Source organism: Scyliorhinus canicula, chromosome 5 (genome assembly GCF_902713615.1).
Source record: "Scyliorhinus canicula chromosome 5, sScyCan1.1, whole genome shotgun sequence".
In the NCBI taxonomy this organism is placed as follows: Eukaryota; Metazoa; Chordata; class Chondrichthyes; order Carcharhiniformes; family Scyliorhinidae; genus Scyliorhinus; species Scyliorhinus canicula.
The window spans coordinates 166,262,974-166,278,238 of NC_052150.1; the positions used below are offsets into that span (position 1 = coordinate 166,262,974).

The 15,265-nt window shown below is 46.5% G+C and overlaps 1 protein-coding gene across 6 annotated transcripts in view; it reads left to right on the forward strand.

The window, feature by feature from the left end:
- The window catches only part of adam22 (ADAM metallopeptidase domain 22), a 480,389-nt gene that overhangs the window by 418,780 nt on the left and 46,344 nt on the right, over nucleotides 1-15,265 (forward strand). For 4 of the 6 annotated variants that reach the window (XM_038797995.1, XM_038797996.1, XM_038797998.1 and 1 more), the window contains exons 26-28: nucleotides 7,503-7,520; nucleotides 8,281-8,391; nucleotides 9,983-10,083. In XM_038797995.1, coding sequence (XP_038653923.1) covers nucleotides 7,503-7,520; nucleotides 8,281-8,391; nucleotides 9,983-10,083 — 230 coding nt within the window. The remainder of the gene's footprint in view (nucleotides 1-7,502; nucleotides 7,521-8,280; nucleotides 8,392-9,982; nucleotides 10,084-15,265) is intronic. The other 2 variants (XM_038798000.1, XM_038798001.1) reach the window with 1 other exon arrangement.

A 15,265-nucleotide genomic window follows, 5' to 3' on the forward strand; every position in this document is an offset into this window, starting at 1 on the left:
AGAGATGCATTTGTTACGGGCACAGAGTCCGATTACATCCGCCAGCGCCTCTTAGAAGGGGCCACGCTCGACCTCATGGAAACCGAAAAGCTAGCACTCTCACTTATGGTCGCTTCACGCAACATCCAGGCCTATGCCCCAACCGCACAGCCCACCCCCCCCCCGTGCATCGTGGACTCCGCAAACGGCCGCCCCAATCGTAGACCCCATCAGCGACCGCCCGCAGCCAACACCACACCTGTGCCGCGCGGCAGCCAACCAACCCCGGGGGTCCCAAATGTTACTTCTGTGGGCAGTCCAAACACCCCCGACAGCGCTGCCCAGCCCGGAGTGCCCTCTGCAAGGGCTGTGGCAAGAAGGGACACTTCGCTGCAGTGTGCCAGGCCCGCTCAGTCGCCGCTATTGTTCCGACTCCCCCCACGTGCGGCCAGTGGGCGCCGCCACCTTCCCCTCCTCGGACCATGTGCGGCCCGTGGGCACCGCCATCTTGCTTGACTCGCGACTCGTGCGGCCCGTGGGCGCCACCATCTTGTTCCCCCCAGGATCAACAGGCGCCGCCATCTTGTTTTCCCCAAGACACGTGCGGCCAGTGGGCGCCGCCATCTTACCCGACCCAGGACCCATGCCTCCCGGGCACCTCACCCGGCCGCTCGACGCCTGCAACTGCCGATGACCAGCCACGTCTCGCCTCGGTCACGATTGACCAGTCTCGTCCACTCAACCTTGCAACTGTTTCAACCAAAGTGAAGGCCGATGCGCACGAGATCTCCTGCCTGCTGGACTCCGGGTGCTCGAGAGGTTCATTCACCCCGATATGGTAAGGCACTGCTCCCTCGCCCGAGAATCTCCCTGGCCTCCCTAATCCGAGAATCTCCCTGGTCTCCGGGTCCCACTCTGTGGCGATCCAGGGATACTGCATCACCACTCTCACTGTCCAAGGCGTGCAGTTCAGCGGCTTCCGCCTCTACGTCCTTCCCAACCTCTGCGCTGCCCTGCTACTTGGCCTGGACTTCCAGTGCAACCTCCAGAGCCTAACACTGAAATTCGGCGGGCCCCTACCACCACTTACTGTGTGTGGCCTCGCGATCGTAAAGGTCGACCCACCTTCCCTATTTGCAAACCTAACCCCGGTTTGCAAACCCGTCGCCACCAGGAGCAGACGGTACAGCGCCGAGGACAGGACCTTCATCAGGTCCGAAGTCCAGCGACTGCTTCGGGAAGGCATCATTGAGGCCAGCAACAGCCCCTAGAGAGTCCAAGTGATAGTTCTGAAAACTGGGGAGAAACACAGGATGGTCGTTGACTACAGTCAGACCATCAATCGGTACACGCATACCCCCTCCCACGCTTATCTGATATGGTCAATCAGATTGCACAGTACTGGGACTTCTCAACTGTGGACCTGAAATCTGTCTACCACCAGCTCCCCATCCGCAAGGCGGACCGCCCATGCACTGTCTTCGAGGCAGATGGCCGCCTTTACCAACCTTGCCAAATTTCTCCACACCGCCACTCTCTACAACCTGACCTACAACAAGGAGAAGTTCAGCATGAACCGCTTAGCCATCCTCGGCTATGTGGTCCAGAACGGAGTTCTGGGGCCTGATCCTGACCGCATGCACCCCCTCATGGAACTCCCCTTCCCCACTGCTCCAAGGCCCTCAAACGATGCCTGGGGTTCTTTTCTTATTACGCCCAGTGGGTCTCAAACTAAGCGGACAAGGCCGCCCACTCATTCAATCCATTGCTTTTCCCCTGATGGCCGAGGCTCACCAGGCCTTCAACCGTATCAAGGCCGACATCGCCAAGGCCGCGATCCACGCGGTCGACGAGACTTTACCATTCCAAGTCGAGAGCGATGCATCAGACGTTCTGGCCGCCATCCTCAACCAGGCAGGCAGGCCCGTGGCATTCTTTTCCCGCACCCTACATGCCTCTGAAATTCGGTATTCCTCCGTCGAAAAAGAGGCCCAAGCCATCATTGAAGTTGTGCGACATTGGAGGCATTACCTGGCCGGCAAGAGATTCACTCTCCTCACTGACCAACGGTCGGTTGCCTTCATGTTTAATAACACGCAGCGGGGCAAAATCAAAAACGATAAAATCTTGAGGTGGAGGATCGAGCTCTCCACCTACAACTACGGGATTTTGTATCACCCCTGTAAGCTCAACGAGCCCCCTGATGCCCTCTCCCGAGGTACATGTGCCAGCGCACAAGTGGACCGACTCCGGACCCTGCACGACAACCTGTCACCCAGGGGTCACACATTTTTACCATTTCATCAAGGCCCGCAACCTGCCCTACTCCATCGGGGAAGTCAGGGCGATCACCAGAGACTGCCAGGTCTGCGCGGAGTGTAAGCCGCACTTCTACCGGCCAGACCGTGCGCGCCTGGTGAAGGCCTCCCGCCCCTTTGAACGCCTCAGTGTGGACTTCAAAGGACCCCTCCCCTCAACCGACACGTACTTTCTCAGTGTGGTCGATGAATACTCCAGATTCCCCTTCGCCATCCCATGCCCCGATATGACGTCTGCCACCGTCATCAAAGCACTCAACACCATCTTCGCTCTGTTCGGCTTCCCGCCTACGTCCACAGCGACAGGGGATCCTCATTCATAAGCGATGGGCTGCGCCAGTTCCTGCTCAACAGAGGTATTGCCTCAAGCAGGACGACCAGCTACAACCCCCTGGGAAATGGGCAGGTGGAGCGGGAGAATGGGACGGTCTGGAAGGCCGTCCAACTAGCCCTTTGCCTTCCCTAGGAAGTCCACCTCCGGGGTTTCGCTCCCGACATGGCTGGCAGCTCCTGGACCCGTTCTCCTCTGTTCCACTCCACAAGGCGGACCCATTGGTTGAGAGTGTACAGCTACTTGGCGTCAACCCGCAGTACGCCTACATAGCGTAACCCGATGGCCACCAAGCCTCAGTCTCCCTCAGGGACCTGGCACCAGATGGTTCCACACAAACACACCCCCCGACCCGGCGCCACCCTCTCCTCCCCCGACGCACCCCACCACAGCCCCCGCTCCAGGACAATCCGTTCTCCCCCTGCTCACACCCAGGGATGAAGAGGATTTCGACATGCTCCCGGAGTCACCGAAGACCAAACCGACGCCGGAGACGCCGCCAACACTGCGGCGCTCTCAACGACAGATCAAGGCTCCGGACCGCCAGAATTTGTAATATTATCTGTACTTTTAAAACACATCTTTCTGTATATAGTTCTCCATCACCCCCGCCGGACTCAATTTTTTAACAGGGGGTGAATGTGGTAGTCACCACTGATGTATATATTGTATATAGAGGATGTCAATGTACGTGCTTTATGGTAAGGCCCTGTACTACAGGTACCGGGGTAGTTCCCTGCCTGCTGGCTCTGCCCAGTAGGCGGAGTATATATATGTGTCCTTCCAGTACAGCAGCCACTTCGCCAGCTGCTGTAGGAGGCCACACACCTTAGTGTAATAAAGCCTCGATTACATCGAACTCTCGTCTTTGTGTAATTTATCGTGCATCACACACAAATGTGAGGAAGTGCATAGTAACCTGACTGGCTCACTACTTTGTTCATTTGTGTTGTTGGAAAGTCAAACAGATGAAATGCAGAGGAAGGGAAGGGTCCAGTTGCCCCAGTCTTCTCGAATATAGACCTGCAGGTTTTCATCAAAGAGTTCCAGTGGAGGAGAGCAATCCTCTACCCTACTGGCTGAGCAACTCACCAGCCTTCACAACAAAGGCCTGGGTTAAATTGTGGCTGCAGTGAGCTCAGCAGGAGACCATGAGAGAAAGAGATAATCTAGTCCACGGTATTTGGTCAATCGGCAGCAGACGTCTGGACATCTGGCGGAGTTTCCTGAGGTAGTTGCAAGAGCAGCATCTCAGCGAGGAAAGGGTGCATGTAGCATGGATCACTGCATTTAGAGTATGAGCGCTGACATCCATTGAGTGCATGAGGATCTGCATTGCCTGAACAGGATGGTCGCACTGTTGGCACACCCGCTGCAGGAATGGATAACTGCTGCACCCCAGACCAACCCCATCAACTCCATCTGATGGTGGAGGGCTGTGCAGGTCACTGAGGAGGGTAAAGGTGCCAAGAGCTTCTCAGCAGCTCATCTTCTTCCACCTTTTCAGCCCTTGTGTGTCCCACAGGTGCCAGTGATCATGTCTGCCCATGCAGAGATAAGGTCACAGTCTGAAGGAGGTACCCAGGCAGTCCCCAATGAGCACCTGCAAAATGAAGGTGGCCATCATGCTCTTCAATGCCATATAGAGAGAAAAGTGAGCAGCTTGGCTCCACCTCCATCAGGCAGGGGGCACTTCAAAGACCTGTTGATGAGTGCAGGGTTCCATCTTGCATGGAGAACTAATAGCGTCACTGTAGTTACATTTTCATGTTATAAATATTATATTTGAGCACTTTTTCCAATACATGTATATATACTCACAGATGACTTGGTGTGTGTTTGCACACTACAAAACTTAAAGACATGTTAAAATTATGAAGGGCATTTGTATCCGTGATAATGACGGTGATATTCTGAGGTTCCACTTGCATTGATGTCATCTGGAGCAAGGGTGCAGCCATATTTGTGAGGTTTCAGAAGGCTTCTTCCTTTTCTGGGGCGGAAGAGACCCCCTCCCCTGCGCATGCGCCGGTATGACGTCAGCAGCCGCTGACGCACCGGCGCATGCGCGGACATCCGTCGGCCGGCGAAGGCCTTTCGGCCCCGGCTGACGGGGCACCAAAGGCCGTTCACGCCGGCCAGCGAAGCAGGAGCCACTCCGGCGTGGGCCTCGCCCCTCAATATGAGGGCTTGGCCCCTAAAGGTGCAGAGAATTCCGCACCTTTGAGGAGGCCCGATGCCGGAGTGATTCACGCCACTCCGTCTCCCCGGGACCCGCCTGCCGGGACCCCCCAGCCCGCCGGGTATGGGAGAATCCCAGCCCTGGTATATTACATAGTAACCTTGTGTTCAAAGGCACAAGCACTGGGATGTTCCATGTTTCTTTCACTGTCCATCCGTACTTTACTTTAAGGGAGGTTTAATGAGAGGAGTTCACAGTCATATGCAGGTCTGCAAGTGAAGCATGAGCACTGAGTGCAAGGCATTCATCCCCATGGCAGTGTCACGCATTGGCCTAGGTATAAGCATTGTAGGTTGCGATACTATATTCCGGGAATATTGCTAGTCTTCTGCTCCCACTTCTTTGGCTGCATTTGCAATTTTCATTGCAGGTGGCAAAGGATGTGCTTTGTGTGGAAAGCTGAGGTTTATGAAAGTCAGGAATGTTGCATATGCAGCCTGCTGAAGAAACTGGACCATTGGCCAAAATGGATTGTGAGCAGTTTCATTCAGAAATCTCATTGCACAGTTGTGCGCTCATCCTGCACTAAATTCCTTTTCTGCATGTATGTTGGCTCATACAATCATGTCAGCATATGATGGGTGTGAGTCACAATGTCACACTCCGCATTAGTGGACATGGTCTGAGTGTTCGCTGGGTGGAAGCTTGCATGCCTAATTTACACACGCTATCAATTATGTGAGGGAGTCATCAGAAACCTTTTCTGATGTAATCTCTCCTCCCTTCCACACTAACATAGATCTTCCCTTTTGTTCTTCCCACCTTCCTCCTTTCACTTGTTAATTTCACTAGTAAACATTTCTAACTTTTCCCAGTTCTGTTGAAAGGTCACACACCTGAAAGGTTAACTGTTTTTATCTCTCCACAGATGTTGTCAAACCCGATGAGTATTTCTGACATTATTTGATTCTCAGGTTTCCAGCATCTATAGTGTTTTGTTTTGTACTAGCTTGAATTATCCGTTAATTTTCTGTCTTTCAACAGCAAACAGTTTTCCTTTTGGTCAGTAGGTAGCATTTACTTTGCAGGATCACTTCAGATGTTCACACTGGTGAACTGAAAGTTTAGCTGCGCTCTGCCCATAATCGCGAGCTATTAAATTTAGTAGTCTTTCAACAGGAACAGGTAGTGCCGACTCATAATATTATAAAATGCCGTTGTTTTGGCAGCTTCAACTAATGGGAACCCTGCACATTCCACGAACTATAATAAATAATTACATGCTTATCACCATTCCAAGTTTTGAGAGAGGGACTGGTATATGCTTAAGTAACATGATCAATAAACATTTCTGTCTTACATTGTCTTACTGCTGTCCCATATTGAATGCTTTGTTCATTCATGGGATGTGGGCGTTGTTGGTTGAGCCGGCATTTATTCATCATCCCTATTTACCTTTAAATTGAATGACTTGCTCGACTATTTCAGAGGGCAGTTAAGAGTCAACCACATTGTGTCTGGGGTCACATGTTGGTCAGCCCAGGTAACGACTGCAGATTTCCTTTCCTTAAAGAACAGTAGTGAATCAGATGTGTTTGACTGTGATTTATTGGGCATCATTAGACTTTTAATTCCAGATTTTATTGGATTTGAATATCTCCATCTGTGGTGGAGTTCGAACCCGGGTACGAGAGCATTATCTTGTGTCTCTGCATTACTAGTCCAGTGACGATCCCATTACGCCACTGCCTCCCTAAAATAAAAACAGAATATAATGGAAATACTCAGCAGGTCGGGCAGCATCTGCAAAGAGAGAAACAGAGTTAGCATTTGTGGTTGATGACCTTTCATTAAATGTGCCAAAAGCTGGAAATGTAATATGGTTTGAGCAAGGGGTGTATGGGACAAGGACATAAGGAAGGTCTATGATAGCGTAGAAGATAGAGATTGAATGACAGAAGATTTAGTCTTACAGAGGTAAGAGGAATGGTGATGGGGAAAGAAAAGAAGTAAAGAAACAGAAGATGTGCCTAGGGCAGGTGTGCTGTTGACTAGGAGCAAGAAATAGGACAAACATCAAAGAAAAAGAAACAAAATGGAGAACAGAGTTTACAGTCTGAAATGTGGGACTCTGTATTGAGTCCAGAAGACTCTAAAGTGCCTAATTGAAGAACAAGGTGCTGTTCCTCAAGCTTATGCTGAACTTCACTGGAACAGACCAAAGGCAGGGATGTCAGCATAAAAGCAAGCTAGGGAACTAAAATGACAAAATTCTTCACCTTCCTGGTCTGCCAGGATTGTAGGCTGGAATAGCGGGTTTGCAGATCCACTTAGCAGGAAATGTACTTCAGAGTTGCAAATTTCCCCTTTGATAATCTGATCAGGGCTGGTATTCATTCCAAAAAATCCATTAAAACAACTTCAGAATCACATTTCTAGAGTAAATCCATTACCGTAGATTTTTATGTAGATAAATTACTATTTTGCATGCTAAACCCTGATAATCATTCAGCTGTGGAGTGAGGGAACCTAAAATTGACTAAGCAGAAAAAGTGTTTGAATTTCAAATGGTTAATGATGATTATTCTTCATATAATTATTCGCATTCCAGTTCCTAAACTAATTTTTTGTCATGAACATGCTTTGATTTATTCTTTTTATTTGCTTCCTCCCTCTGCTTCACGTTTGAAAGAAACTACCGAGAAAGAAGGTATGTTTAATTTTAGGGTTCTACAGGTTACTTTAATGTGTTTCTTTTTGGAAGTAACTGCATTTTACTGAAATCTTTCAAAATGATGGATAATTAATCATCAGGCTTACCTCCCCAGCGCACCCTTGCTTTACTCCATTGTACTGCTGGCTAGTACACCCCCTCCCCCTCTTCATCTTCTACCTTTTCTTCCCTGGAAGCAGTTCTGTTTCAGCTGGGAGCAGAGAGCTTGGTTTGTGAGCTTCTCAGTGGTGGCTTTCAGTGATCAGCTGCGGGAATTGTTCTTCTGCGTATCATGAGCAGGCCTGCCCATCTCTCCTCCCCTCACCCCAAGATTCAGTGCTCTATGCTGAGAATGCTTCACCTATCAGGATGAGCTTACAAACCTAGGCAAAATGACAACAGACATGTCTACTGCCAGTTAAGACTGGAATGCAAACTTACAACCCACTGGGTTGTGAATCTGCCATTCCTCTTGAACCATTGGGCTGTCCAGCACCAGATATGTCATGCACCCATTGCCTGTTTCACATCTATGCTTTGTCAGACTAATAATTAATTTTAAACTTTATCTTTACAGCTTTCATTTTTCACATAACCTGCTTTTAAATATGTTGCTTGTGATACCATGCAGCATAACATCAACAAAATCTCAATTTTGAACGCAATTATTTGATAGAATGTTATGAGGGATGGTGGTTCTAGATGTACTTGTTCCGGGTTTGATGGCTCTTCTTTCCTACCTTCTCACTGTTTGTAGGCAAATGCCACAAGGAGACTATGTCAAAAAGCCTGGGGAAGCTGACTCTTTCTATAGTGACATACCTCCTGGAGTCAGCTCAAACTATTCAGCATCTAGTTCTAAGAAAAGGTCTGCATTTTTTTCTCAACCTATTCTTTTACAAGCAACAAGCAGTTGAGTTAATTACATAGCAAATAGAGTAAAGTTATATGAAGCTTGAGCTTTAAACCATTCTAACCCAATTTCCCCCTGTGTGTTTGGGGTGCTAATGCAAAAGCTGGTTTTGTGTCCAGTTCTGAATTATATCCACTTTGACACAGGCACGGGAAAACCTGCATCTGGCTTGAGGGAAGGTGGAAGGCAAATTGGAATGTCCGCCGTTTTTTTTGTCAATCAGTTTTGCTTTTTAAAAGTAGCAACACAATATACAAGCTGTGTTGAGATGAGACCCATGTATAGCAGTAACATTTTTTATCGCCAAAACTCCTCGGGCTTGCAGTTGGAAGGATGCAGGTATTCAAATCATCTTCCTTCTTTTCTAAGATTCACTTCTCTCCTCTCAAATGTCAACAGATAATGATAATGAACAGATCTTCCAAGTCTCTTGAATTCATGCATACTTTTTGAGATTGAATTCTTGAGCCCCTGGTTAATTGAAAAGAAACTGGTTGAGTCACATTTTCTGTAGTGTACAGTCAGAAAGACCTAACTACTAGATAGCTCAAATTGCACTAGAAGTTCAAAGAGAAACTGAGGTAAAATACTGAGAACCTAGAAAAAGGGCAGCTTAATGGTTAATGGTGAGAAAAAAACCACACAGCCTGAAGTGGAGCAATGAACAAAGAAAGGGTAAGTAATTGGCTGCTACTAGACTGTCATTTTTTTTTCTTGTATTTATTTTCCTGCAATTTCTTTTGGTCTCACTCTCAGCATGCCCAGTCACTGTATCTGCAAAACACATGCCAGGTGCCCTGATCAGTGTTCTGTGTTCCACCACCATGGCCAGCACTTTGCATTTTGCTGCTCCTGATTGATCACACACGCATGAGTAAAGCAGTTACTGCTGATTGAGTAAGACCTGTACATTGGTGAGGATATCTGGGCTCACAGCATTGGCCCTCATCGCATATGTTGAACGTTTGAATCTAAGTCTGCTGTTATCCATCCCTGAGAAAAAAATATGGACATTTAGGAGGGGCAATTGCATTCAAAAGGATTTAATGAATTGTGGAAAAATGTGCGACATACACAATTACCTCAGGAGTGCTGCTGTGCATTTGTTCCTCCCTTGTACAGAAGCAGAAATGGCCCTGAATGTGAAAAGAAAAATGAATTGACATGACCCTTAAAATAATAAAAACAAAATTAGCTCTTGCAAACAATAATACAGAGCACACAAGGGGAAATTGTGAATGTACGTAGCACTCCATGACTTTGCACATGTGCTCGCAGGTGAATCTTGCTTGTGAATCTGCTACAGTGTTATGAACTGCATGCACCAAGGTAAGCGTGCAAGGGTCCTGACTCCAAAGGCTGCACCTTCAGCTAATCATGCAACTTTCCTCATTTAAATGTTCATGATAATATACTAAAACAGACACAGCAACATCTCTGTCTTGGTATCTTAGTACACTACCTCGGGGAAGCCGAAGAACAATCTGGCATTTCGTTGTAGGGTCAAAGTGAAGGATTACCTCAAGTATATTTTTTAACATTTCAGATCAAATGGACTCTCTCATTCATGGAGTGAACGGATTCCAGATGAAAAACATATTCCAGATGTCTGTGAAAATGGTAGACCACGCAGTAACTCCTGGCAGGGTTAGTGTTATTTATATATATATAATATAATGAATGATATGGATTTACATTCAAAGTGTAGGTCACTATTATAATGTAGGAAAGGGCAGTTGTAATGCAGGAGCCAATTTGCACCTGACAAGGTCCCAAAAATAGTGTATCTTTTCTCCTTTCTCTCCCTGCTGCAAGACCTGCATTTTCTCTTTGATTTCAGATTCCAGCATCCGCAGTAATTAGCTTTTATCATAGTGTATCTGTTCTGGTAGTGTTAGTTGAGAGATCAGTATTGGCCTGGGCACCAGCAAATCTCTGCTCTTCTCCCAGTAGTGGGATTCTTTATATCCACTTACGTGTTTAAGTGGAAACGTATTTTAACATATCTGAAAGAAAGGCTCTAAGAGCGAATCTTCTTTCAGTCAACATAAAATATGCACACCAATGCCTCTGTCTGTCAGTTGTTCGTATTTGGAGACTAGTGCACTCGATATTAGTTTGGAACCCTGCATGATCTACACATGTGTGGCATTAGCCATATCCAGGTGAATAGCATTGCTTTATCAATGTTAAATGTCATCTGCCAGATGTAAGACCTAACCCATGGTACCTAAAATTAGGACCGACAAGCAATGCAAAAATTAACTTGGATTAAATTCATGATTTATATTTAAATTTCAGTTAATCTTGGTTTTATCATATCTGCATCCATCTCATTCAAATGTATTTGATTCCTGATGCTGTTATTATTAATAACGAAAGAACTTACATTTATGCAACACCTTTCAAGCCATCCCAAAACACTTCACACCCATAAAATGCATTTGAACCAGGACACAAGAGAAATGCCTCTGCCCTTCTTCAAAATTGCGATAGCCAAAAGTAAGGACTTCATATGACACCAGTTAGGCAGGGTAAAAACTAGGTTTATTTCCTCTACTCACAATACTACAAATACACTACTCCTCACCCTGCAGGGTCACTATCCTCTGCCTGCTCCCAGGTCGGGTTCATATCCTGCTAGGTTCCTCTCAATTAGAGGGTAAGACTCTGCAGCCCCCCCCCCCCCCCCCTCCCTCTCCCCACCCTGCCCATCACCTGGGGAGTTTGTACTCCAAAATGTAGGAGGGGAAGCCTTGCATACCCTGAGGAGGTCATAACAGAAATAGTGCCATGAGATTTTTTTACATCCACCTGAGAAATCAGTCAGCACCTTGGTTTAATGTCTCACCTAAAAGTCAATGTAGCACTCCCTACATATGAAGCATCAATCTAGATGATATGCTCAAATCACAAGAGTGGATCTTAAAACCATAGTGTTGTGACTCCAAGTGAGAGTGCTGCCTCTGACCCAAGGCTGATATATCATATGGCTGCACATGAATAATGGTGTATGAGGGAAACTGGAGAGCATAGGTATGCACCCAGTGAAAATCTTTTGGTGATATTCAAAGTAACGGAGAAGTTAGAGTTCGTCCTGGCAGGTTAGTTAGAGCAGAGACACTGAAGAACAAATGTCACTGTGAACTCCCCTTTCAAACATTTATTTTAGATAATCACATACATTTCATAGAGTTTGCAGTGCAGAAGGAGGCAATTCGGCCCATCGAGTCTGCACCTGCCTTTGGAAAGAGCACCCCACTTAAGACCACACCTCCAACCTATCCCTGTAACCCAGTAACCCTACCTAGCCTTTTTGGACACTAAAGGCAATTTATCATGGCCAATCCACCAGACCCGCACATCTTTGGACTGTGGGAAGAAACCGGAGCACCCGGAGGAAACCCACGCAGACACGGGGAGAACGTACAGACTCCGCATAGACAGTGACCCAAGTCGGGAATCGAACCTGAGACCCTGGAGCTGTGAAGCAACTGTGTTAACCACTGTGCTACTGTGCTGCCCATAATGGTAATGTTACTATAGTCCCTGATGACCATAAGCTGCTTTCCCCTTTGAGGGGGGAGAGCTGACATGTAATAATTTAATCTGAAGATCACTACACCTCAGGCAAGGATGAGAAGGCGTGGCCTTCATGAATAACCTCAGCCAATACAGGAATTGAACCCTCGCTGCTGGCCTCGCTCTGCATCACAACCAACCATCTAGCCAAGTGAGCTAAACCAGCCCCCATTTTAGTTGACGGAATCAATATCCAGGACTGGAAAAATGCCAGAGTATGCTTTCTGTGGAGAACCATTTACTGACTTTAGCTAAGTAGCTCCCTTTCAAATTTGAAGCACAATATTGACAGATGGAGAAGTATAACAGTGGCTGTGGTGATCTGCCTAAGGGCAGCTCCTCTACGCATTTCCCTGTACCTCATGGTCTTTTACTTCCCTCTTCAGTTGCTCATAGGAGCCTTTCAATTTCAAGTTATCTAATGTCATCATTCCCTTTCCCCCTTTTGATCTACATCCCTCCATCTTTCTTCAGTCACCTCCTTCAGCAATTTCTCATACCTTAGAATATGGTCAATCCAAACTTTTTGCCTACTCTCGATGGTATTCATTAACAACTTCATCTCCTCCGCAACCTGTAACTTCTTCATTGCTCTTTCCAACTGAGTGATGGATCCTACCTCTGTTACCATGATATATTCAGTTGTCGCTATCATTGAAGGATACTGCTTGGACATCATGAAGCAGACTTGTTTAAGGTCCAAGGAAGTGTTTATTAACAACACTGAACTTTGTATATATAGTAGATATAGAGAGGACTTTAACTCTAGTTTCTTAAACATTGCTACTCATCTCTAGACTGGCCCTAGCTCTAGGTCATGTGCCTTCTTACATCACAGTATCAGCGATGCTGTACTCAGTCTCGTGCTAACCCTTTAGGTACCAGATCCTTCTACTACACTGATCTGCTCCAACCTTCACAATTTGCTCGCTTTTGGATATCTGCTTTTCTCAATGTCCACATTTCAGCACTGTACAAGACACTACAAATCACAGTCTTCATAAGTTGTTTCTTAAGATCTCTACTTATTCATATGCAGAACAATTCTTTATGTTTGGAGAATACATTATTTGTCAGTGCAATTCTAGCCCTGATTTCTTTATGGCAGCAATCATCTTTTGACAAGATGCTTCCCAGGGCATTAAATTGTGAAGCCTGTTCCAACTGTTAATCATTTACCTTGACCTCTGATTTCCCGCCATTATTTTTGTAAATGTTCAGAGCTTCCATCCTTTATACTTTAATTTCTATTCCCAAGCTTTCACCACTTCATTCATTCTATCCATCAGTATCTGTACTAGCACAATCTGCAAATCTCATTTTCGTCACCAATTAGCCTCCTAATTTAATATCACATTTTTGTACTTTATTTAGTGCTTCTTTTATACAAGAGAGTTATCCTGGGGATCTTCAACATTGACTCTGGAACCCTTAGAAGTCTTAGGCTTCAGGTCAAACATGGGCAAGGAAACTGCCTGCTGATTATTACTCAGCTTATGAATCAGTACTCCTCCATGTTGAACACCACTTGGAGGATGCATCAAGAGTGGGAAGGGCACAGAATGTACTCTGGGTAGGGGACTTCAATGTCCAGCACCAAGAGTGGTTTGGCAGCATCACTACTGACCGAACTGGCTTAGTCCTAAAGGACACAGCTGCTAGACTGGGTCTGCAACAAGTGGTGAGGGAACCAACATGAGGGAAAAAACATACTAGACCTTGTCCCCACCAATCTGCTTGCCTCAGATGCAGCTGTCCATGATAGTATCGGTAGGACTGACCACCACACAGTCCACCTGGATACAAAGCCCCTTCTCACATTGAGCATATCATCCATCGTTTTGTGTGGCACCACAATCGTGCTAAATGGACGAGGTTCAGAATAGATCTACCAACTCAAGTCTAGGCATCCATGAGGCACTGTGGGCCATCAGCAGCAGCAGAATTGTACTCAGCCACAATCTGTAACCTCATGGCCTGGCATATCCCCCACTCTACCATTTCCACCAATCCAGGGGATCTACCCTAGATCAATGAAGAGTGCAGAAGGGACTGCCAGGAGCAACAACAGGCATACCGAAAAATGTGGTGTCAACCTGGTGAAGCTACAACATAGGAATACTTGCATGCCAAACAACACAAGAACATAAGAATTAGAAGCAGGAGTAGGCCATATAGCCCCTCGAGCCTGCTCCGCCATTCAATGAGATCATAGCTGATCTTTTGTGGACTCAGCTCCACTTTCCGGCCTGAACACCATAACCCTTAATCCCTTTATTCTTCAAAAAACTATCTATCTTTATCTTTAAAATATTTAATGAAGGAGCCTCAACTGCTTCACTGGGCAATGAATTCCATAGATTCACAACCCTTTGGGTGAAGACGTTATTCCTAAACTCAGTCCTCAATCTACTTCCCCTTATTTTGAGGCTATTCCCCCTAGTTCTGTTTTCACCCGCCAGTGGAAACAACCTGCAAACATCTATCCTATCTGTTCCCTTCATAATTTTATAAGCAGCAAGTCATAGAGCCAAGCGATCCCATAACTGATGGATCAGATCTAAGCTGTGCAGTCCTGCTACATTCAGTCGTGAATGGTGGTAGGCAATTAAACAACTCACTGGAGGAGGAGGCTCCACAAATATTCCCATCCTCAATTTAAAAAAAAAAAATGTTATTCTCCTTTTTCATATTTTCTTCAAAATTTACACCCATCAACAAACAATCAATGGTAACAAATGCAATGTCAGTCCCTTATCAGCAATAACAATCCCATCCTCCTACCAACCCCCAAACAACAGCTAGCATGTCAACACAAACATCAAATGTATAAAAAAGGAATCAGGAATCGGCTATAGTCACCATCAACATACACAGTCCCCAACCCCACCCCCCAATGTTCCAATTCTTGAAAGTGCATTATGAATGACACTCATGAATTGTGGAACCCCGCCTTCCTTCCCCCTCAGTTCAAATTTCACCTTCTCAAGAGTTAAGAATTCCAGCAGGTCCCCCCGCCACGCCAGGGGCATGATGAATGAGCCCAGCACATCTGAGCCAAAGACAAGGCTGAAGCATTCACAATAATCTTCAACCAGAAGTGCCGAATGAATGATCCATCTCGGTCTCCTCCAGAGGTTCCCAGCATCACAGATGCCAGTCTTCAGCCAATTCGATTTACCCCACATGATATGAAGAAATGGCTGAAGGCACTGGATGCTGCAAAGTCTATGGGTCCTGATAATAT